Raw genomic sequence first — 23902 nt, forward strand, 5'->3', positions numbered from 1 at the left:
CCTGGCTCACGACAGCCTCAAACTCTCAGCTCACGTGATCCTCTTGCCTCAGTCTCCAAGTAGCTGGGACTACAGGTGCACACCAGTATGCCCAGCTAATTTTTATTTATGTATTTATTTATTTATTTTAGAGATGGAGTCTCGCTCTGTCACCCAGGGTGGAGAACAATGGCGTGATCTCAGCTCACTGCAACCTCCACCCCACGGGTTTAAGTGATTCTCCTGCCTCAGCTTCCTGAGTAGCTGGGATTACAGGTGCCCACCACCACGCCCAGCTAATTTTTGTATTTTTAGTAGAGACAGAGTTTCACCAAGTTGGCCAGGCTGGTCTCGAACTCCTGACCTCAGGTGATCCACCCACCTCGGCTTCCCAAAGTACTGGGATTACAGGCGTAAGCCACTGCACCCGGCTGCCCAGTTAATTTTTTAAAAAAATTTTGTAGCGACAGGGTTTCACCATATTGCCCAGGCTGGTCTCCAACTCTTGGACTCAAACGATCCTCCTGCCTCAGCCTCCCAAAGTGCTGGGATTATAGTCATGAGCCACCACACCTGGCTACCACTTGAATCTAATAATTAAAGTAACAGGACACACTGAAATGGGAGTCACCTGATAGGATGTAGTAGGAAGAAAACAGCATAACTTCTGTGACAGTCCTGCCAAAGATTATAGCATGAGTTTAATCATAAGAAAACATCAGACAAACCCAAACAGAGAAATTCTACAAAATAATTGGCCCATAATCCTCATAAATGTGAGGTTATGAAAGTCAAAAATGAAGAACTGTTTGAGATTGAAGGAGACTAAAGAGATATGACAACTGGCTAGGCGCCTGCCACCATGCCCAGCTAATTTTTGTGTTTGTAGTAGAGATGGGGTTTCACCATGTTGGCCAGGATGGTCTTGATCTCCTGACCTCCTGGTGATCTGCCCGGCTCGGCCTCCCAAAGTGCTGGGATTAGAGGTGTAAGCCACCACACCCGACCTCTTTTTTTTTTTTGAGAAAGAGTCTTGCTCTGTCTCCCAGGCTGGAGTGTGGTGGCCCGATCTCAGCTCACTGAAACCTCTGCCTCCTGGGTTCAACAATTCTCCTGCCTCAGCATCCCAAGTGGCTGGGATTACAGGTGCTTGCCACCATGCCTGGCTAATTTGTGTATTTTTAGTAGAAACGGGGTTTCACCATGTTGGCCAGGTTGGTCTCAAACTCCTGACTTCAGGTGATTGCCCACCTCAGCCTCCCAAAGTGCTGGGATTACAGGCGTGAGCCATGGTGCCCGGCCACGCCTGGCTAATTTTTGTATTTTTTAGTAGACAGGGGGTTTTGCCATGTTGACCAGGCTGGTTTAGAACTCCTGACCTCAGATGATCCGCCTGCCTCGGCCTTCCAAAGTGCTGGCATTACAGGAGTGAGCCACTGCGCCCAGCCCCATATCCACTTTATTTTATTTATTTATTATTATTATATTAATTAATTAATTACTTTTTTGAGACAGAGTCTTGCTCTGTCTCCAGGCTGGAGTGCAGTGGTGCAATGTCGGCTCACTGCAACCTCCATCTCCCAGGTTCAAGCAATTCTCCTGCCTCAGCCTTCTGAGTAGCTGGGACTACAGGTGCACGCCACCATGCCCAGCTAATTTTTTGTATTTTAGTAGAGATGGGGCTGTTGATCTCTACCATGTTGATCAGGCTGGTCTTGAACCCCCGACCTCAGATGATCCGCCCACCTTGGCCTCCCAAAGTGCTGGGATTACAGGTGTGAGCCACCGCGTCCAATCTATTATTATTATTATTTTTTATGATGGAGTCTTGCTCTGTCGCCCAGGCTGAAGTGCAGTGGCTCAATCTCGGCTCACTGCGAGTTCAAGCGATTCTCCTGCCTTAGCTTCCTGAGTTGCTGGGTCTATAGGTGTGCGCCACCAGGCCCAGATAATTTTTGTATTTTTAGTAGAGATGGCATTTCACCACGATGGCCAAGCTGGTCTTGAACTCCTGACCTCAGGTGATCTACCCACCTTAGCCTCCCAAAATGCTGGGATTACAGGCATGAGCCACCGCATCTGGCTCCCCATATCCACTTTAAACATTGCAAATATTTTCTTTTTCTTTTTTTTTTTTTTTTTGAGACGGAGTCTTGCTCTGTCACCCAGGCTGGAGTGCAGTGGCCAGATCTCAGCTCACTGCAAGCTCCTCCTCTCAGGTTCACGCCATTCTCCTGCCTCAGCCTTCCGAGTAGCTGGGACTACAGGCACCCGCCACTTCGCCCGGCTAGTTTTTTGTATTTTTTAGTAGAGACGGGGTTTCACCGTATTAGCCAGGATGGTCTCGATTTCCTGACCTCATGATCCGCCCGTCTCGGCCTCCCAAAGTGCTGGGATTACAGGCTTGAGCCACCGCGCCCGGCCACATTGCAAATATTTTCTTTTTTTTTTTTTTTTTTTTTTTTTTGTTGAGACGGAGTCTCGCTGTGTCTCCCAGGCTGGAGTGCAGTGGCGTGATATCGGCTCACTGCAAGCTCCGCCTCCCGGGTTCACGCCATTCTCCCGCCTCAGCCTCCCAAGTAGCTGAGACTACAGGCGCCCGCCACCACGCCCGGCTAGTCTTTTTTTGTATTTTTAGTAGAGACGGGGTTTCACCATGTTAGCCAGGATAGTCTCGATCTCCTGACCTCGTGATCCACCCGCCTCGGCCTCCCAAAGTGCTGGGATTACAGGCTTGAGCCACCGCGCCCGGCCGCAAATATTTTCTTAGTGGGGGAATATAATTGATTTTCTATCCAATGAACTCTTTTCTTATTTTTCTATTGATTCTTCTAGGTTTTCTACTGAGATAATTATGTCCTCTGTAAACAAAACGGTTTTACATATTCCCTTTCAATCTTTATACCTTGTTAGATTTTTTGTTTTTCTTGTTTTGTTTGATTTTTTTTTTTTAATGGTGTTTTGCTCTTATTGCCCAGGCTGGAGTGCAATGATGTGATTTCCTCCACCTTCTGGGTTCAAGTGATTCTCCTGCCTTAGCCTCCCAAGTAGCTGGAATTAAAAGCATGCACCATTATGCCCGGCTACTTTTGTATTTTTAGTAGAGATGGGGTTTCACTATGTTAGTCAGGCTGATCTCTAACTCCTGACCTCAGGTGATCCACCCACTTCAGCCTCCCAAAGTGCTGGGACTATAGGCGTGAGCCACTGTGCCCAACCCTGATTCTGTTGATTTCTTTTTCTTACACCATCATAGAAAATTTCCAATATTAACAGCAACAGTGCTGGAACAACCTTGACTTGTGGGAAACCATCTGAAGCTTCTCCAAAGAGTAACTTTTTTCCCTGTTTTTGTGAAACCATTTTAAACTTACAGAACATTTGCAAGGATACACATAACATTTTTTCTCAACCATTTGAGAGCAAATTGATAATATATTGCCTCAAATATTTCAGTATGCTTTAATTTAATTTAATTAATTAATTAATTTATTTATTGAGAGGGAGTCTCTCTCTGTCACCCGGGCTGGAGTGCAGTGGTGTGATTTTGGCTCACCCCAAACTCTGCCTTCTGGATTCAAGTGATTCTCCTGCCTCAGTCTCTCGAGTAGCTGAGATTGCAGGCTCCCGCCACCATGCCTGGCTAATTTTTGTATTTTTAGTAGAGACAGGAGTTTCACCATGTTGGCCAGGCTGATCTCGAACTCCTGACCTCAGGTGATCCACCTGCCTCAGTCTCCCAAAGTGTTGGGATTACAGGCATGAGCCACTGTGCCCAGCCCAACCTTGATACATTCTGACCACCTAACCCTCAGGCCCTGTGATGGTTAATTTAAGGCATCGACTTGACTGGATTGAGAGATGCCTAGATGGCTGGTGAAGCATTGTTTGTGCGTGTATCTGTAAGGGTGTTGCAGGGGAGATTGGCTGTGAGTCCTTGGACTGAGAGAGGAAGACCTGCCTTCAGTGTGGGTGGGTATCATCTAACCGCTTGGGGTGGATTTGAACAAACAGGAAGAAGTGGGGGAATTATCAAACTCTCCCTTCCAGAGCAATCTGTTTTTTCTCCTCCTGCTCTTGTACAACAGACTACAGGTTCTTCAGCTTTTGGACTTTGGGACTTGCACCAGTGGCCTCTCAGGGGTCTTCAGGCCTTTGGCCTCCAACTAGGGGGTTGTACTGTTGGCTTCCCTGGCTCCGAAGCTTCTGGAGTTGGACTGAGCCATGCTACCAGCTTCTCTGGTTCCCCAGCTTGCAAAGAGCCTATCATGGGATTTTGCCTCTGTGATCATGTGGCTAATTCCCTAATAAATCCCCTCTCATATATCCAGTTGGTTATGTCTCTCTGAAGAACCTTAATACAAAAATTAGCCCGGCATGGTGGCGTGTGCCTGTAATCCCAGCTTCCTGGGAGGCTGAGGCAGGAGAATCACTTGAACCCGGGAGGTGGAGGTTTCAGTGAGCTGACGTCGGGCCACTGTATGGGCGACAGAGCAAGACTCCATCTCAAAAAGTAACAATAATAAATAAAATAAAATAAAATAAAATAATTTTTTAAAAAGTGAATGTGGGATTAATATTCATAATATAGTGTAATCTTATGAAGGAACAAAAGTAAAGACAGGAATCCAAAATAAAAATAGCACAAAGGATATGAATAGGCATTTCAGAGAGGAGGAAGTTTTGTTGGCTAATAAGAATATGAAATAGCCAGGTGCAATGACTCACGCCTGTAATCCCAGCACTTTGGGAGGCCAAGGTGGGTGGATTACCTGAGGTCAGGAGTTGGAAACCAGCCTGGCCAAAATGGCGAAACCTTGTCTCTATGAAAAATACAAAAATTAGCTGGGGATGGTGGCACATGCCTGTAATCCCAGCTACTAGTGGGGCTGAGGCAGGAGGATCACTTGAACTTAGGAGGCTGAGGTTGCAGTGAGCCAAGATCATTTCACTGCACCCCAGCCTTGGCAACACAGTGAGACTCCATCTCAAGAAAAAAAAAAAAAAAAAAAAGAATATGAAGTAACACTCAAACTCACTAGTAATCAGAGAAATGTAATTTTAAATAACTAAGAGTACACTTAATATACACATTAGAATTGCAAATATTAGAGAGTTGTATAATATTAAGTGTTGGGAAGGGTCTGAGGTAATAAAAACTGACAGTAATAATGTTGATACTGTAAACATCTACAGACCTGGGTTTTCTTGTTTTGTTTTGTTTTTCAGGTTTTTTTAAAGAATGTCTCACCATGTTATCAAGGCTGGCTTCAAACTCCTGGGCTCAGGCAATCCTCCTACCTCAGCCTTCTGAGAAGCTGGGACTACAAGTGCATGCCATGCCCGGTTTATAGCTACAGATTTTCTGAAAAATAATCTGATGCTACTTAGTAAAATTGAGCATGCACATACCTTACCACAGAAATTCCACTCCGAGGAATATGTTCCAGAGAAATTCTTGAACTGGCTCACAGGGGACTATGTAAGAGATAACTGTCTGGCATTGTGTATAGAAGTCGGGAATGGGTAAGTAAAGTATAATGGATGCCTACCATGGAATCCTATGTAGCAGTTATAAGCAATGAATTAGATTATATGTAGTGATAAGGATGAAAACAGAGTTAATCAAAAAAAAGTAAAAGCAGGCTGGCATGGTGACTCACATCTGTAATCCCAGGACTATGGGAAGGTGAGGCAGGCGGATGGCTTGAGCCCAGGAGTTTGAGACCAGCCTGGGCAACATAGTAAGACTCCATCTCTATACAAAAAAGAAAAAAGTGTACATTAAAAAAAAATTTTTTTTTTTTGAGACAAAGTCTCACTCACTCTCTCCCCCAGCCTAGAGTGCAGTGGCATGATCTCCGCCCATTGCAACCTCCCCCTTCTGGGTTCAAGTGATTCTCGTGCCTCAGCCTCCCGAGTAGCTGGGATTACAGGCATGCACCACCACACCCAGCTAATTTTTGTATTTTTAGTAGAGATGGGGTTTTGCCAAGTTGGCCAGGCTGGTCTCAGATTCCTGACCTGAAGTGATCCGCCTGCCTTCGTGTCCCGAAGTGCTGGGATTGCAGGTGTAAGCCACCAAGGCTGACCTTAAAATTTTTTTTAAAGAGGAAGTTCAAACATTATTTCTTCTTGGAGGTCTTTCCTGTTGATGCATTCAATCATATATTCATCTGTCTATTGACTCATTCAACAAGGATTGAGCACTTTTACGAAGGATAATGCAAGGTACTAAAGATATGATGGTAAGCCAAAAATAGAGGGTTACCTTCATCATCTCCTTGGAGGTCTATTGGGGGAAACTGAGTTTAGTAAACATATTATGTTCACATTGATAAATATATAATTACCAACTAATATACATGCTCTGAGGAAACAAACATTAGTTTTTGAGAGCACATAGCCAAGAGGTCTTTACTAGATTGGGGTGGGTGGTAGGTAAAGGGGTTCAAGGAAGGCCTGAGGAAATAACAATGGAAATCAATTTGGAGGCATAAATAGGCAAAGTGGAAGTGAAAAGGACATTCCAGAAACAGGGACCATATAGAGCAATCAGGACAAACTTGAGGAATTGAAAGAAGCCATGAAGTTGGAGGTATTAATAGAAGGGGAAGAGTGGTGGAAGATGGAAGGTTTCAGTGGGGAGAGGTCAAGGGATAGTGGTAGCCTGACTGGATGTGCATTTTGGAAAGATTACTCTAGCTGCTATATGGAGAATGGAAGAGTGTGAAAAGAAAGAGAGACTAAGGGATGGGAGACCAACTAAGAGACTCTTGCAATTGCCTAGGTGAAACTGAGGTGGATTAGGGTGGTGCTAACAAAGAACAAGAAAGTAGATGGGCCGGTGGCTCACTTTGGGAGGCCAAGGCAAGTGGATCACTTGCGGTCAGGAGTTCGAGACCATCCTGACCAACATTTGTGAAACCCTGTCCCAACTAAAATACAAAAATTAGCTGGGCATGGTGGCTGGCGCCTGTAATCCCAGCTGCTCAGGAGACTGAGGCAGGAGAATTGCTTGAACCTGGGAGGTGGAGGCTGCAGTGAGCCAAGATCAGGCCACTGCACTCCAGCCTGGGTGACAGAGCAAGACTCCATCTCAAGAGAAAGAAGAAGGGAAGGGAAGGGAAGGGAAGGGGAGGGGAGGGGAGGGGAGGGGAGGAGGGGAGGGAAAGAGAGAGAGAGAGAAAGAAAGAAAGAGAGAAAGAGAGTGAGAGAGAGGAAGAGAAAGAGAGAGAAAAAAGTGAAAGAAAAAGAAAGAGAAAGAAAGAGTGAGAGGAAGAGAAAGAGAGAAAAAAGTGAAAGAGAAAAAGAAAGGAAAGAAAGAAAGAAAGAAAGAAAGAAAGAAAGAAAGAAAGAAAGAAAAGAAAGAAAATTTTTCTTTTTTGAGACAGAGTCTCACTGTCACCCAGGCTGGAGAATGCAGTGGTACAATCTCTGCTCACTGCAGCCTCTGCCTCCTGGGTTCAAGCGATTCTCCTGCCTCAACCTCTTGAGTAGCTGGGATTACAGGCACCAGCCACCATGCCTAGCTAATTTTTGTATTTTTAGTAGAGACAGGGTTTCACAGTGTTGGTTAGGATGGTCTCAGATTCTTGAACTCAGGTGATCCGCCCACCTTGGCCTCCCAAAGTGCTGGATTATAGGCATAAACCCAGCCGAAAGTAGATGAATTTTTTTTGTTGTTTGTTTGGTTTTTTTGAGATGGAGTTTCTCTCTTGTTGCCCAGGTTGGAGTGCAGTGGTGCGATCTCAGCTCACCTCAACCTCCGCCTCCCAGGTTCAAGTGATTCTCCTGCCTCAGCCTCCTGAGTAGCTGGGATTACAGGCATGCGCCACCAAGCCCGGCTAATTTTTGTGTTGTCAATAGAGAAGGATTTCTCCATGTTGGTCAGCCTGGTCTTGAACTCCCGACCTCAGGTGATCCACCTGCCTTGGCCTCCCAAAGTGCTGGGATTACAGGCATGAGCCACTGTGCCCAGCCTGAAAGTAGAGGAATTTTAAAGATACATACAATTAGTAAAGATACCTTACATATCTTTAATTTTTTTTTTTTTTTTTTTTTTTTTTTTTTTACAGAAACAGGATCTTGCTACATTGTCTAGGCTGGTCTGGAATTCCAGGCCTCAAGAGATCTGCCTGGGCCATCCAAAGTGCTGGGAAGGACACCTGCAGCCCCAGGCTAGACAATGTAGCCAGATCCTGTCTCTACAAAAAAACAAATATTAGCTGGTGGGGGGCACCTGTAGTCCCAGGTGAGAGGCTGAGGTGGGAGGATCCTTGAACTCAGGAGGTCCAGGCTGCAGTGAGCTGATATCGCACCACTGCACTCCAGCCTGGGCGACAGAGTGAGACCCTGTCTCAAAAATGCATAAATAGTAAAATTAGTGAGAGTGAATGAGAGACGGGATATGTAAAGGGAGTGGGAGGACTTAAGGAGTAACTCCTCGTTTCTGACTTGTGTAAGAATAACTTCTGTGATTGGTGGGGAAAATTCACCAGAGTTCTGTCAACTTGAAAGTGGTGTTCATTTCCTGTCCCCCATTAGGGGTTACCCCGTCCATCTTAAGCAGGATATTCTAGGATCTCTCAGTCTCACAGCTCTGCCCACCAATAACCAGCAGGTGAGCCCCCTCTCCCCAGACCTCTAGATCTGCAAAAGGCTACCTGGAGGCAAGGAAAGCCCAGCTGTGAGTAGTCATTCAATTCTGGTGCTGTGGTAACTGAGTTCAAAAACAATGAGTCTTGTTACCTATCGTGAAATGAAAGACACCTCACCAGACACCTCACTGGGTTGTGAGGCTCCAAGGAGCACACATATTGTTAGGCTCAGTTCGATTCCCTTCAGCCCTCTGCCTGTTTGAAGGCAGTTCCTTATCTTGGAGACAACGTGCAGATGTTCTCTCTCTCTTTCCCTCTTTATTTATTTATGTATTTATCCTTAAGACAGGGTCTCTCTCTGTTGCCCAGGCTGGAGTGCAGTGGCGTGACCACAACTCAAACAGCCTCAACCTCCTGGGCTCAAAACGATCCTCCTGCCTCAGCCTCCAGAGCAGCTGGGACTACAAGCGCGCACCACTGCACAGGAATTATTATTATTATTTTATTATTTTGTAGATAGGGGTGGGAGTGGTCTCGCTATGTTGCTCAGGCTGGTCTCAAACTCATAGCTCAAAAGATCTTCCCGCCTCGGCGTCCCAAAGTGCCGGGATTACAGGCGCCTGCCACCGCGCCCGGACGCAGATATTTTCTATGGGTATCTGGAATGGCGTCCCCAAAGCTTGGCGCAGGGCTGTGGTCAAGCCGGGTGGGGGGCACAGGCCAGCCTTCAACACCGTTGGCACCAATCAGAACAAGCAACCGTCCTCTCAGGGCCGCGACGGCCCCTTTCTGCCAATGGCCAGCCCCTCGCCGGTCCCGAGACCTCGCGAGAGCTCCCATGGCTACGCCTTCCCCGGCCTCGGAACGGCCTCGGAACTGCCCCATCCTTCCTCTTTCCCCGCCTTCCAGCGGCGCTCCACTCTCGGATTGGCTGATTGAGCCGAGTCAGTTTTTTTTTTTTTTTTTTTTTTTTTCCTGGCCAGAAAGCGGTTCGACAATTGGTCCTTCTTTTGGCCCCTCCTGCGAAGCCCGCGGATTGGACTGCTGAGTCTGGCTACACAGGCCTCCGCGGGAGCGCGGCCGGGCCAATCAGGAGCTTGGCGTATTTTACAAACTGAGGAAGTAGCTCCAGCCGTATCCGAGAGAGTCAGGCGAAAAGCGGAGGAAGCTGGGTCGGCCCTGAGGGGCTCTCGGTAAGGTGAGGCACGGGGGTCTTGGAGGGAACGAGGGCTGCTGGGCTCATAGGGACGAGGGCAGTTCGAGGTCCGAGGGCGAAAGAGTAGTTTCGGGGTGTCTGGAGGTAGCACCCATAAGAGCGGTCTTGCAGGCGCCGGGGGCTTGTGGGCGCGTGGATTAGGGCAGAGGTATCAGGGATGGCAGGACAGGTGCCCCGAGAACTGGTTGATCTTTGATCTCCGATTCTACCTGCCTTCTTCCCCGTCTCAACTGTAGCCATCATGACCACCCGGCAAGCCACGAGGGATCCCCTCCTTCGGGGTGTATCTCCTACCCCTAGCAAGATTCCGGTACGCTCTCAGAAACGCACGCCTTTCCCCACTGTTACATCGTGCGCCCTGGACCAGGAGAACCAAGATCCAAGGGTAAGAGCGGCCTAATGGGGGAAGACAGTAGTCACACCAGTAATGCACCCCAACACTAAACCTCACCTTTTTGTCCCCCCTCCCTCCCCTAGAGATGGTTGCAGAAACCACCGCTCAATATTCAACGCCCCCTCGTTGATTCAGCAGGCCCTAGGCCCAAAGCCAAGCACCAGGCAGAGACATCACAAAGATTGGTGGGGATCCCTCAGCCTCGGAACCCCTTGGAGGAGCTCAGGCCTAGCCCTAGGGGTCAAAATGTGGGGCCTGGGCCCCCTGCCCAGACAGGTACCTGTTGGAGCCCTGGTAACACGGCCTCCATGGCCGAGTAGGGAACTAGGAAGGGTAAAAGTGGGGTTTTGGGGTTTTGCACTCACTCCTGCTGTCTCCTGCTTACTGTGATAGTCCTGGTTCCACCTCCTGGAAAGCTCTTTGCTCTTAGAAGATCTCCCTTTCCTCCAGCAAAATGTCATCTCACCAGGCGCCATGGGTTGTACCAGTAATCACAGCTACTCAGGAGGCTAAAGCGGGAGGATCACTGGAGGCCAGGAGTTGGAGACTAGCCTGGATGACAGAGGGAGATCCTATCTCTTTAAAAAAAAAAAAAATAAATAAATAATAAATGTCACTTCTTCTGAAGCCTTTTCCAGTTCCCCATGTCACTTGTTCTCCTAATACTTTGCAGTACTTCTTTTATAACATGTATATACCTTGGCTTGAGTCTGTTACCTGTCTATAGTTTGATGATAGCTTCTTGAGGATAGGGGCTTTGTCTTATTCTTATGGGACCCCAATGCTTAGAATAGTGTCTTATGTAACATTCTATGAACATTTGGTGGGCAGGTGTGGTGGCTCACGCCTGTAATTCCAACACTTTGAGAGGCTGAGGCGGGAGGGTCACTTGAGCTCAGGAGTTTGAGACCAGCCTGGACAACATGGTGAGACCCCATTTCTTTTTAGTTTTTCTTTTTTTTTTTCTTTTCTTTTTTTTTTTTTTTTTTTTTTGGAGATAGAGTCTTACTGTATCCCTCAGGTTGGACGACAGTGGCATGATCTCAACTCACTGCAATATCCACCTCCGAGGTTCAAGCAATTATCATGACTCAGCCTCCCCCAAGTACCTGGGATTACGGACACCTGCCACCACACCTGGCTAATTTTTGTTTGCTTTATTTATTTATTTATTTATTTATATGAGACGGAGTCTCGCTCTGTCACCAGGCTGGAGTGCAGTGGCATGATCTTGGCTCACTGCAGCCTCCACCTCCCAGGTTCAAATGATTCTCCAGCCTTAGCCTCCTGAGTAGCTGGGACTACAGGTGTGTGCCACCATGCCCAGCTAATTTTTTTTTTTTTTTTTTAAGTAGAGATGGGGTTTCACTATGTTGACCAGGCTGGTCTCAAACTCCTGACCTCAGGTGATCTGCCCGTCTCAGCCTCCCAAAGTGCTGGGATTACAGGAGTGAGCTACCATGCCCAGCCAATTTTTGTATTTTTTTAGTAGAGACAGGGTTTTGCCATGTTGGCCAGGTTGGTCTCAAACTCCTGACCACAAGTGATCCACCTGCCTCAGCCTCCCAAAGTGCTGGGATTACAGGTGTGAGCCACCACGCCCAGCCATCTATTGCTTAAAAAAAAAAAAAAAAAAAGCCAAATTCAATTGAATGAGTCTCTTTTGCTCACCTTGTATCTCAAAGTGACTATGCTAGGGTCCCTATCCCCCTCAGCTTTCCCCCTTCCTGTTCCTTCTTACCTTTCCTTCTCTTTCCTTGCAGAGGCTCCAGGGACCATAGAGTTTGTGGCTGACCCTGCAGCCCTGGCCACCATCCTGTCAGGTGAGGGTGTGAAGAGCTGTCACCTGGGGCGCCAGCCTAGTCTTGCTAAGAGAGTACTGGTTCGAGGAAGTCAGGGAGGCACCACCCAGAGGGGCCAGGTAATGAAACAGGATGTGAGGAGACCAGGCTGGGGGCGCTGAGGTGGGCATCCTGAGCTGTGCTGACAGCCTCTGTTGGTGTCCCAGGGTGTTCGGGCCTCTGCATATTTGGCCCCCAGAACTCCCACTCACCGACTGGACCCTGCCAGGGCTTCCTGCTTCTCAAGGCTGGAGGGACCAGGACCTCGAGGCCAGACTTTGTGCCCCCAGAGGCTACAGGCTCTGGTGAGTGCCCTTGAGAGGCCTGATACTTGGTGCTTCTGGGAGCTCCTTCCAGGGACAAAGCTGGCCTTTGGGAGAGGAAGTACCTCATGATGAGGCAAGGGATCCTATTGGGGGAGATGGGGTTGGTGGTGAGGCCTGAGGGTTTAGGGTCCACCTCTGATTCCGTTTTCATCTCTTGCTCCTGTGGATCAGATTTCACCTTCAGGACCTTCCTTTCACCCTTCCACTCGCCCCAGTTTCCAGGAGCTAAGAAGGGAGACAGCTGGCAGCAGCCGGTGAGAAAGGAGAGGGTGTGGGAGAAGGTCATCTGGAAAAGAATGAACCAGTGTCTGATACAGGAGTCCCCCAGAGTTGGGGCCTTCCAGTAGCTTTAGGACTCCCCACCAACTCTGAAGGGGAAGCAAGAAACCTGTGATTACCCAGGATGAGCCCTTGGGATAGGGTTCAGGCCTTCACAGGCAGGCCTCAGTGTGACATCAGTTTCTTCAAGTCATGGGGGGACAGGGAGGACAGAAATGTGCTATCTCTTTTGTTTAGTGGCTACAGTATAGACTGTGGCAATAAATGGGATTTGGGTTTATATCCTAACTCTTACCACTTACTAGTTGTGCAAGCTTGCCTTCACCTCTCTGAGCTTTGGTTTCTTTGTCAAGTGAGAATAACATTTGTATCATCATTAGAAATTGTCATGAGAATGAAATGAGATGATGTTTGTAAAGCACTTAGCACATGTCCAGCTCATACTTGGTACTCAGTGACTGCTGGCTACTGTCCTTATTGTCATCAGGACTTCAGTGAGCCAGGCCTCAGGATTGCTCCTGGAGACCCCAGTCCAGCCTGGTGAGTGTGTCTGGCTGTGGGGAGAGCACAGGGGCAGTTGGGCTGCCTGAAGCAGGGAACAAGATCAGATAAAACTCAGCAGGCTGGGAGGGAGCATGAGAAAGTGGGAGGCTGGGAGGCTAGGTCAGAAGGAGAAGAAGAAGAGACTTTCTAGATAGGCCAGAGGTTGGCACAGTTGCACTTGTGTCAAAGGAGATGGTCTTCATTTCGGCCCTCTCTCTGCCACTTCCTGCAAGATTTATCTTCCACTCACTGTTTATCCCCAGCCCCTAAGTGCCATCACCACATACCCAGCCTACTCAGACGTTCAGATTAGTAAGTGTTTACTGAGATAGTGTTGGGTGTTGAGGGGCTGCTGGATGGGTTCCTGTCCCTAATAGTGCAATGGGGGCTATTAAACTAATATACCCTCTTCAGAAGTTGTAGAACCCTGTGCCAAACTTTGGTGGGTGTTCTAGAGTCTACAACAAATGTCCCGTTTCTTCCTAGCTTTCTCTCTCCCTAAAGGAGAACATGAGGTTGTCACTCGCTCAGATGAAGGAAGTGTGGCCTCTCTTGGTCTGGCCCAGCGAGTACCATTAAGAGAAAACCGAGAAATGACACATACCAGGGTGAGATGCAACTCTCCTGGGATGGTGGGTGGGAGGTGCAGGAGATGCTTGGGAGAATTTCGCAGCAGCAGCCAACACTGAGAATTGTAGGTAGAGCCAGGCAGTCTTGGGCCTCAGGATGTTATTGGGTAGGTTTACCCCAGATGCACCCAGTCCCTCTCCAATGTGAAACTGACCTCTCTTTATCAAATGTCTAGGGCCTGGGGTGAGAGATCATATTTGTATCACCATCAGATCAGTGCTAAGGGTGAGACAGATCTGCCACTTGTCAGCCAAAAGGATTCATCCCTTCGCTTCACAAATATTTACTGAGTAGCACCAGCCTGCTGAGTGCCAGGCCGTGTTCTAGGCTCTGGACATACAGCAATAAACAAGTTCATATTCTAGAAGGGGGAGATAAGAAATAAACACATATATAAAATAGTGTCTCAGATGACTGTAAGTTCTCTATAAAAAAATAATAAAAATAATAGGGCACTAAAGGGGAATTGGGAGCAGGGGAGTTGGTGTTGCAATTTAAAATAGATTGGTCAGGGAACTCTTATTGAGAAGATGATGTTTAAGTGAAGACCAGGGGTTGGAGGAGGAGTGAGATATGTTGATATCTGGGGGAAGGAATGTTCCAGGCCAAGAGAACTGAAGAGGCAAAGGCCCTGGGGAGGGAATGTGCCTGGCATATTTGAGGATCCGCAAAAAGGAGAGGCCAGTGAGATTGAAGCAGAGTAAGGAGAGCGGTAGGAGATATGGTTTTAGTGATAACACAATCAGATTGGGTAAGGAATTGTACACCAGTGTAAGTTCTTGGCTTTTCTTGGAAGTAGTGGGAAGCCATGGGGAGAAGGGTTGATCAAGAAAGTGACATGATTTGACTTAGGTCTTTTTTTTTTTTTTTTGAGACGGAGTTTCACTCTTGTTGCCCAGGCTGGAGTGCAGTGGCATGATCGCCACTCATCACAACCACCGCTTCCCAGGTTCAAGTGATTCTCCTGCCTCAGCCTTCTGAGTAGCTGGGATTACAGGCATGCACCACCACGCCTGACTAATTTTGTAGTTTTAGTAGAGACAGGGTTTCTCCATGTTGGTCAGGCTGGTCTCGAACTCCCGACTTCAGATGCTCTGTTCTCCTTGGCCTCCCAAAGTGCTGGGATTACAGGCCTGAGCCACCATGCCTGGCTTGACTTAGGTCTTAAAAGAATCACGCTGGCTGCTGTAGTGAGAACAAGATATAGGAAGACAGAGGGGGCAGGGATCACTCTTCCACCTTTTTCTTCTTCACAGGACAGCCGTGACTCCCACCTGATGCCCTCCCCTGCCCCTGTGGCCCAGCCCTTGCCTGGCCATGTGGTGCCATGTCCATCACCCTTTGGACGGGCTCAGCGTGTACCCTCCCCAGGCCCTCCAACTGTGGTTTGTGTCAACAGCTGGGGGCTGGGCAGGGGCAGAACAGTCTGGCCAGAGATCCTTGCTAGGTCTGCTAAGCCACCCACATCTCTCCCCAGACCTCATATTCAGTGTTGCGGCGTCTCACCATTCAACCTAAAACCCGATTCACGCCCATGCCATCAACCCCCAGAGTTCAGCAGGTAAGAGAGGGCATGGGGAGGTGGCTGGCAGAAGCCACAGCTAGGGGAGAAAGGAGATGGATGGGTACAGGAGAGAGAAGACAGAAGCAAGGGGAGGTTGAGTGCCACCTGTGGGTGTCAGGCCTTGCTGACATCTCACTTCTGTGCCAGGCCCGGTGGCTGAGTGGTGTTTCCCCTCAGTCCTGCTCTGAAGATCCTGCCCTGCCCTGGGTAAGTATCAGAAGGCTCCCCCTACTGAGATTCCTTGCCCTGTGCTGCCAGCCTGAAGGCCCAGGAGTTTGAGACACATGTGCTTTCTGGGCCAGGCATGATGGCTCACACCTGTAATCCCAGCACTTTGGGAGGCTGAGGTGGGAGGATTGCTTGAGCCCAGATCTTTGAGACCAGCCTGGGCAACATAGTGAGACCCTGTCTCTACTAAAAATTTAAAAAATTAGAAAATGCTCTCTGGAAAAGCTGCCTAACTCTCCCTGCTTCTCTGCTGCCACTCCTAATGTACATCTAGGGCCTCTCAGTCAGCGGCTTTAATCTATTCCTCATGAGGGTGGGACTCAGGCTGGTCTTTCTCCTGCCCCATCCTGGCTTTCTTGTGTGCCTTGTTCCTTGGTGACAGGAGCAGGTTGCCGTCCGGTTGTTTGACCAGGAGAGTTGTATAAGGTCACTGGAGGGGTCTGGGAAACCACCTGTGGCCACTCCTTCTGAACCCCACTCTAACAGAACCCCCAACCTCCAGGAGGTGAAGATTCAAGTGAGTCTGTGTGGGCAACAGCTTTGATGTCTATTGAACAGTGACTGGGGCTGAGGAAGAAGGAAAAGAGATGGGGGGTCAGGAATAGGACAGTGTAAGTAGACTACTGAATGCACATCTTGATGTCACACTGGGGTGCTCTCTCCCACCACAGCGCATCGGTATCCTGCAGCAGCTGTTGAGACAGGAGATAGAGGGGCTGGTAGGGGGCCAGTGTGCCCCCCTTAACGGAGGCTCTTCTCTGGATATGGTTGAACTTCAGCCCCTGCTGACTGAGATTTCTAGAAATCTGAATGCCACAGAGCATAACTCTGGGACTTCCCACCTTCCTGGATTGTTAAAATGCTCAGGGCTGCCAAAGCCCTGCCTTCCAGAGGAGTGCGGGGAACCACAGCCCTGCCCTCCAGCGGAGCCTGGGCCACCAGAGGCCGTCTGTAGGAGTGAGCCTGAGACACCAGAGCCCTCCCCCCAGGAACAGCTTGAGGTACCAGAGCCCTGCCCTCCAGCAGAACCCAGGTCCCCAGAATCCTGCTGTAGGAGTGAGCCTGAGATACCGGAGCCCTCCCGCCAGGAACAGCTTGAGGTACCAGAGCCCTGCCCTCCAGCAGAACCCAGGTCCCCAGAGTCCTGCTGTAGGAGTGAGCCTGAGATACCAGAGCCCTCTCAGCAGGAACAGCTTGAGGTACCAGAGCCCTGCCCTCCAGCAGAACCCAGTCCCCTTCAGCCCAGCACCCAGGGGCAGTCTGGACCCCCAGAGCCCTACCCTAGGGTAGAGCTGGGGGCATCAGAGCCCTGCACCCTGGAACATAGAAGTCCAGAGTCCAGCCTACCACCCTGCTGCAGTCAGTGGGCTCCAGCAACCACCAGCCTGATCTTCTCTTCCCAACACCCGCTTTGTGCCAGCCCCCCTATCTGCTCACTCCAGTCTCTGAGAACCCCGGCAGGCCAGGCAGGTAAGGAGTTGGCTGGGAAGGAGTGTGAACACAAGAGGTCCTCAACTCACTGTGAGCTGCACCCCTGCCCTGCCCCACCCCTGCTCCAGGCAATCCCATGCTTCCACACCTTCCACCCTGGCCCAGCCTGGCTCTCCCTCAGGAAGAGGGGAGGGGCTGCACTTCCAGCCCTGTGCTCCTAATTGGCTTGGCCCCGTTGGTGGGGGAGGAGGAAAGGACAGTACATGGTGGAAGTATGGGACTCCAGACCGCCCTCTAAATTCTCCATGCCCCTCAGGCCTCAGCAGTCTGGCCCCTCGAACCCTAGCCCTGAGGGAGCGCCTCAAATCGTGTTTAACCGCCATCCACTGCTTCCATGAGGCTCGTCTGGACGATGAGTGTGCCTTTTACACCAGCCGAGCCCCTCCCTCAGGCCCCACCCGGGTCTGCACCAACCCTGTGGCTACATTACTCGAATGGCAGGATGCCCTGGTGAGACTCCAACCCACAGCCCAGCTGTGGCTGCACAGTGAGCCTGATGGGAGGTGGGGAACGGGGACAGGGGGCCACCTGGGCTCCTTCACAGAGAGGTCAGCAGGAAGGCTTGGCTACAGTGCAAGGCTGGCTGGGCTGTGACAAGGTCTTCTCTCTCTCCAGTGTTTCATTCCAGTTGGCTCTGCCCCCCGGGGCTCTCCATCATGAGACAACCACTCCTGCCCTACCGTGCTTCTTCCTTTTAGCCCTTATTTATTGTCGGTCTGCCCATGGGACTGGGAGCCGACCACTTTTGTCCTCAATAAAGTTTCCAAAGTATCCACATGTCTAGCTAATGAGTTCTAACTGTCCAAACAGGCCAGCTACTGCTGTCACTCTCCCATTGCCCACAGGGTGGCAGTGTCCTCCAGTTCAGAGGACTGCGCTGGGCTCTTGGGATCCCCCAGGCTCTCATCCAGAAGGGAGTCCTGAATCCTGAAAGGGAAGGAAGCAACCCACTCCTGCCTAGCCCACTCCCTTGCAAGCTCTGAGCATCCCACTCCTGCCAAGCCCACTCCCAAGCTCTGTAAATATGTTGGTGAGCAATTGGAACCGCTGTTCCCCTTGCCTTTTGAGATCAGTTCCACTTAACCTGCAGGAACCCTAGACTACTCCTTCACCCCCTAGAGCTCCTTTTCTAGAACTCTCTGCATGCACTGGGCAGAAGAGCAGAAGAACCAGACCCAGACCTTTGGAATCTTCCCTTGTTAGGTTGCTGTCTCCCTCCACCTACAACGTGAGGCCCCAAAGCTTTCCTGAAACTGAGACCATCCCTCTTCCTCCCCATAGCAGAGTAGAAGCACACACACACACACACCCCTTTTCTCAGGCCTTGACTGGAATTAACTAAAACTTTGCCTCTGGCAGGGACTGACAGCACAGTAGGAGTCCTTTAGAGGAATGAGGGAAAGGGTCAACCACTTTCCCCCGAGTCTATGCACCAAGTTAAGCAGCCACACACAATCCCCCAACCTCACTTTATTGGACGAGGCAGCAGCAGCTGTAGCCCTGGGGCCTAGTCCGGATAGCGGGGAATGGAGACTGTACAGAATGCGTTTTAAATGCCAGGAAAGAATTCACTGGTTCCTCCAGTTCACAGAAGGCTGCCAAGGCTGGAGCCTGAGCCTGAAAGTGGAGATGAGGGGAGGAGAGGGTGGCGAGAGAAAGTTGTCGTGACGGCGAACCTGCACTACCCTGTCTTAATGTCTTCTCTTGCCTAAATGGGCTCCTCCTGTTTCTGTTATTTCCCTCGCAAGCTGCGGGGCTTCCCTCCGGCTTTGTGGGCCTCTGAATCCCGCTAGTAAAACTGCTCCCCATCTCTGTACAAATGAGAGAGCCACGACCTCTGCCCCTCTGGGTTCCAGCGCGCACTTGGGTGCGGGTGATCCCTCCGGAAGTCGCTCTGCTCCTCCGGCCGGGTCTCCTCCTCTTTCCGGCCACTTATACCCTTGAGCACCAAGAGTTCGCCCATTTAGGCCGCCTCCAGGAACGGGAGGGTCCACCCCACCACCAGGCTCTCAAAGGGTGGGGTGGCGCCTCGGGTGGGGCGGGCTGGAGGTGGGTGAGGACGGGAGAGAAGGCGTGAACGGGGGCACGGGGCGGGGCCGGCTCAGTCGGGGTAGATGATGAAGCCGGAGAAGGTGCTGTACTTGTTGGTGTTGCCGCCGTGCACCTTCCCGCCGTCCAGCTTGATGAAGACCTCGTCGCCCACGTCCAGGTGCAGAATGACGCTGTTGCTGGCGTAGTCGTAGTTCTGGTCCGCGTCCTGAGCAATGGCGCTGGCCCGGACCTATCGAGGGAGAAGAACCCCCTCATGCTCGGTGGAGCTGGGGTGACGGGAGGGGTCGGGGCTGCTGGGCGTGCGAAGGCGGCAGCGCAACCGCCGCAGGGGCTGGGGAGGACCAGAAAGGAGGGTAGGACATCGCAGAGTTGCTCCAGCGCTGCCATTCACTAGCTGTGTGACGCGGAGCAAATTCCACGCCTTTTCTGGACCTCAAATTGATCCATAAAGTGAAGGATAATAATAGAACCCACCTCATAGGGTGTTAGGATTAAGTGAATTACTACGTGTGAAGTGTGTTCAGAACAGTGGTTTGCTTTTTTTTTTTTTTTTTTTTTTTAAGAGGTGGAGTTTCGCTCTTCTTGCCCAGGCTGGAGTGCAATGGCGCGATCTCGGCTCACTGCAACCTCCGTCTCCCGGGTTCAAGCTATTCTCCTGCCTCAGCCTACCTAGTAGCTGGGATTACAGGCGCCCACCACCACGCCCTGCTAATTTTTTCTATTTTTAGTAGAGACGGGGTTTCACTGTGTTGGCCAGGCTGGTCTCGAACTCCTCACCTCAGGTGATGCACCCACCTCAGCCTCCCAAAGTAATGGGATTACAGGCGTGAGCCACCGCATCTGGCTCAGTGGTTTCCATTCCTAAATTATTTTTAATGCATTTTCAAATTACTATTGTCATTTAAAAAATAAAATTGGCCGGCCAGGCCCGGTGACTCATACCTGTAAGCCCAGCACTTTGAGAGGCCGAGGTCGGCGGATCATCTGAGATCAGGAGTTTGAGAAAAGCCTGACCAACATAGAGAAACCCTGTCTCTACTAAAAATACAGAATTAGCTGGGCGTGGTGGTGCATGCCTGTAATCCCAGGTACTAGGAGGCTGAGGTAGGAGAATCGCTTGAACCCAGGAGGCAGAGGTTGCGGTGAGTGGAGATAGCGCCATTGCACTCCAACCTGGGCAACAAGAGCGAAACTCTGTCTCAAAAAAATAAAAAATAAAATAAAATAAAAATTTGCCTATAGGATAATTTCTAAAATTCTGAACCGACTTGGACCTCCTGTCAGTCCTCATGGAGGGTTGGCTTCCCCAGTGGTGGAGCATAGGTGTGCCTGTGCGTGTGCCACAGAGTGCAGGCCATGCTGAGATGCACTGTTGCCCTCTCGCCTGTGGGCGTGGATTTCCCGACCGAGCACCCGCTGGTGCCCAGGCGCGGGGAGGTCGTCTTCTGCCAGAACAGGGAGCCCTTCCTCCCCTCTGGGCTCACGGCGGTCGATTCGGGCCTCCAGCCCCCCTCTTCTAGAGAGTCCCACAGGGGCTGGTTATTAACTCATTAATTATTCATCATTATTCTAATCACTATTTACCGTCCCCAGGGCCGCAGCGCCCGCACCGAAGAATACAGAGTGGGAGCTGCGCGGTCCCCTCCCCCTCTGAAACCCGCACGAATTAGTTACACACTGGCCCCCTCCACCTCCTCCCAGATACCCCGCATAGACAAAGCACACCTACTCGGTGTTATATGCAGATAGACACCTCTCCACTTTCAACATCTTTGCACTCCGCAGTCACACACACTCCCTGATATATATATTCTCTCACTCCATGAGGACGCACACTCACTCCCTTTCCCCGGGTTCCTGGGGCAGCCCTGCTGGGATGAGACCCCAAAGCAGGTCTGGGGGCAGGCAGACGCTGCCGCGGTACCAGGCTCCCGCAGGCTGAAGCTCCTGGGTAGCCACCACTCCCTTCATGCGGGACATCCTGAGGTCACCACTCAGCCCCAACCTCCCTTTGCGGCCTGCGCAGCTCTGGCACCTTCTCCCACCTACCCCACACCTGTGGCCTCTAGTTCCCACTTTATGTGAAATTTTGGTGCTAGAGCTTAGTTCTTGGGGCTATTCCCCGAAAACAGAGGCAACAGTGACTCCAACTGCCCACAAAGGCAGGGAACCACGGAACCTGGATACTGAGAGATTGCTAGGGAGGGTGTGGGGCCTACAAGATCAGGCTAGGGTCCAAGGCTTTTCTACCTATCCCTTGCCTCTTTCCTCCCTCAAATCCATTCATTCCAGCCACCTGGCTGGCCCTTGAGCTGCCAGGCTACAGACTCAGCTGAGGGCAAGGCTGTTCTAGGCCCCCAGCCCTGGGGTGAGAAATAGGACAACTGATCCGCAGGTGAAGTGAGCAAGCTAATGTTTTCTTCCTTTTATACCTTTTCCTCAAACATCCAACCCAAATGCCCCCAACTTGAGAACAGCTGCCGACTTCCTATTGCCTGAGACATGAATTCCATTCTAATTCGAAGGAGTCTGGACTCCAGTTAGCTGGTCCAATGCAAGGCTGGGAGACCCAAAGGCCAGGAGGGCTGCCGCGGAAGAAAGGATAGCCCAAGACGGGACAAGAAAAGAGGCCAGTTGGCAGGGCCAGACACCAAAGACATCTGGTGTTGCCCATAGTTGCAATGTGAGGTCGCAGCTGCAGAGACACTCAGGTTTGAGTCCTGAGTTCTAATTCTAACACCATTCCTACACTCCCTGAAGCCCTAGGCAGGAGGTTTTCCTTCTCTGGCCCCCAATTTCCTCTGTGGCTAAATGAAGCCGTCTATCGTTCTTGGCAGCCTCATGTTCCTGGATTCAGTGACGCCTTTTGGGGGAATAATCTCAGGTTGTGGGATGAGTGCAGGGACATCTAGAGAGCGACCAGTCTGAGCTGGTTGGGGGGAGGGGCATCTCACCTGTCCGTTCTTCATGAGGTCAGCCCACATGCTGGTGCCGTCGCCGCCGCGCATGAGCACGTGGTAAGCGAAGAAGTAGACGCCTGGCATGGGGCAAGTAAACTTGCCGCTGGCTGCCTCATAGGCGTTGCCCACGTTGGTCACCACGTCGTCGAAGCGCAGCACCTCGTAACCCTCGTGGGGCCGCCGCAGGCCCGCGTAGAAAGCAATGCGAGGCACGTAGTCTGCAGCAGGCGCCACCCCGCCCGGGCCTGGGCCGGGAGGGCCCGGGGGGCCTGGCCTGCCGGGTTCTCCAGGGGGCCCTCTTGGACCTGGTGGTCCCGGGGGCCCCCGCAGGCCTGCTTTCCCGCGCCGGCCCACCTCTCCCTTGGCGCCCGGCGGGAAGGGGGACACGGAAGCAGGCGCGCCGTCGGGGCCCGGGCCTCTGGGCCCATGCGGGTCACACACCATGCGGCAGCGACCCAGCATCTCGTAGTGCGCTGGCCCGCGGGAGCTGTGCACCAGCAGCGGGATGGCCACCAGCAGCAGCAGCACCATGGCCACCCCGACGGCCGCACCCGCCACCCTCTTGCGGCGGCTCAGCCGCGACGCGGCCAGGGCCAGCAAATCTTCTTCACTCTTGGGCGCAATGGCTGCCGGGGCCCGGGACTCTCCGCGGGCCCAGGAGGCGGTGACCCGCCTTGGGCCTGGGTCTGCACTCCCCCGACGGCTGCCCCCCCACTCCCCTTACCCTGCCTCTCCGGGTCCCCGCCGCGCTGGTGCCGCTCCCCAAGCCGTCTGTCAAGGGGAGGCCCCTCGTGGGTTACGTCAGGGGCAGCTCCTGACGGTCCAGAGCCCGTGGTCCTCTAGTACCCTCCCGTTCAGTCCTAACGATCCTGGGCACCTGAGATCCGCGGCTTCTCAGACGGCTGGTTTCTTACAGATCTGAGATGCCTGCTCTCCAGACCGCTGCTTTCTCAGGGATGGCGCGGTGCCTGGGTCCCAGGCTGCTCAAATAGACCGCTCCCGGCTGGAGAGGGGACTACTCCCCGCGCTCCGGACGTCCCGGGGTCTGAGCTGTGGGTGCTGCTCACCGGGCGCGATCTACTGGTAGGTTTTGCGCTCTGCCTCTTGGCAAGCACCGACTCACCTTGCTACCCCTGCCGCGGCCCCAGCCCCCGCTAGAGCCCTGGCCCGCGCCTCTGTCCTGCGAGCGCGGTCGGTCTCCGCGTCCCTAACCTTCCTCCCCTCCCTCCCGGGCGGCGATGCGGGTGGTGTGAGGCGCCGAGCGGCCGGAGCCACTATAAGCGGCCAGAGGCGGAGCGACCCCTGGTGCCCAGAGTGGGAAGCGCGGGGGCGGGGCAGGCAGCCGCCCCCACCCACGTCCTCCCCGCCTCCCCTCCACCCCCCCACCGACCCTAGGTTCCTTCCCGGCCCTGAGCGGGTTCTTCAGGGTCTCGCGGCCCCCACTCTATCTTTACTTTCACCCTTTACCCGGAGTTTGGCATTCTCAGAGCCCAGAGGAAACCCAAAACAGCGATGGGATAAAGAGGGGTCACGATACAAACACGCATAGTAGGTTCCCGAGGTAAAATGAGGGGGAGGGACCTCATAAACAAACAGAAAACAAAATAAGAAGGACTAGAAAAGATAGAAATTCGCCACCCCACGCCCCTTAGCGCCCGTGACCGAATAACATGGTAAAGGGTTCAACTGATACTAGTTGGCCTGAAGTGGAAAAGGCAAATCTCTAGCCAACCCCACACCCCCACCCCTCAGTACTGGGGCGCGGAGTGGAGTGTGTGTGTGTGTGTGTGTGGAGAGAG

General features: G+C 51.6%; 2 protein-coding genes across 15 annotated transcripts; one reads left to right on the top strand and one right to left on the bottom strand.

Moving 5' to 3' along the window:
- Nucleotides 1-9695: 9695 nt before the first annotated feature.
- Nucleotides 9696-17866, top strand: TROAP (trophinin associated protein). Of its 14 annotated transcripts, none has more exons than XM_074005909.1 (15): nt 9696-9777; nt 10032-10180; nt 10273-10465; nt 11953-12012; nt 12198-12335; nt 12528-12610; nt 13123-13175; nt 13665-13786; nt 15065-15193; nt 15286-15369; nt 15520-15579; nt 15983-16117; nt 16272-17070; nt 17348-17541; nt 17707-17866. In XM_074005909.1, exons 8-15 carry the CDS (start codon nt 13772-13774, stop codon nt 17749-17751), a joined length of 1461 nt encoding a protein of 486 aa, XP_073862010.1. In that variant the 5' UTR covers nt 9696-9777; nt 10032-10180; nt 10273-10465; nt 11953-12012; nt 12198-12335; nt 12528-12610; nt 13123-13175; nt 13665-13771; the 3' UTR covers nt 17752-17866. The 14 variants fall into 12 exon arrangements, 12 of the variants coding, with proteins under 12 accessions (XP_005570816.3, XP_073862010.1, XP_073862009.1 ...); XM_005570759.5 differs by having other exon boundaries at nt 11953-12110; XM_074005908.1 differs by having other exon boundaries at nt 9696-9772; nt 11953-12110.
- Nucleotides 17867-18546: 680 nt separating this feature from the next.
- On the bottom strand, nt 18547-23354 carry C1QL4 (complement C1q like 4). Its single transcript, XM_005570764.5, has 2 exons — nt 22098-23354; nt 18547-19372 (listed from the first exon to the last, which is right to left on the bottom strand). The coding sequence occupies exons 1-2, from the start codon at nt 22632-22634 to the stop codon at nt 19193-19195; spliced, it is 717 nt and encodes a 238-aa protein (XP_005570821.2). The 5' UTR covers nt 22635-23354; the 3' UTR covers nt 18547-19192.
- Nucleotides 23355-23902: the final 548 nt, after the last annotated feature.

The sequence above is a fragment of the Macaca fascicularis genome, chromosome 11, assembly GCF_037993035.2.
Source record: "Macaca fascicularis isolate 582-1 chromosome 11, T2T-MFA8v1.1".
Lineage (NCBI taxonomy): Eukaryota > Metazoa > Chordata > Mammalia > Primates > Cercopithecidae > Macaca > Macaca fascicularis.

Bases quoted from the DNA above. Each gene is read 5' to 3' on its own strand.
- TROAP (XM_005570759.5), top strand. From the start codon at position 10,037: ATGACCACCCGGCAAGCCACGAGGGATCCCCTCCTTCGGGGTGTATCT. The intron at 12,611-13,122 runs GTGAGAAAGGAG...TATTGTCATCAG, and splicing joins GAGACAGCTGGCAGCAGCCG to GACTTCAGTGAGCCAGGCCT. The intron at 15,580-15,982 runs GTAAGTATCAGA...CCTTGGTGACAG, and splicing joins AAGATCCTGCCCTGCCCTGG to GAGCAGGTTGCCGTCCGGTT.
- C1QL4 (XM_005570764.5), bottom strand. From the start codon at position 22,634: ATGGTGCTGCTGCTGCTGGTGGCCATCCCGCTGCTGGTGCACAGCTCC. The intron at 19,373-22,097 runs GTGAGATGCCCC...CTCCCTCGATAG, and splicing joins ACCTCATGAAGAACGGACAG to GTCCGGGCCAGCGCCATTGC.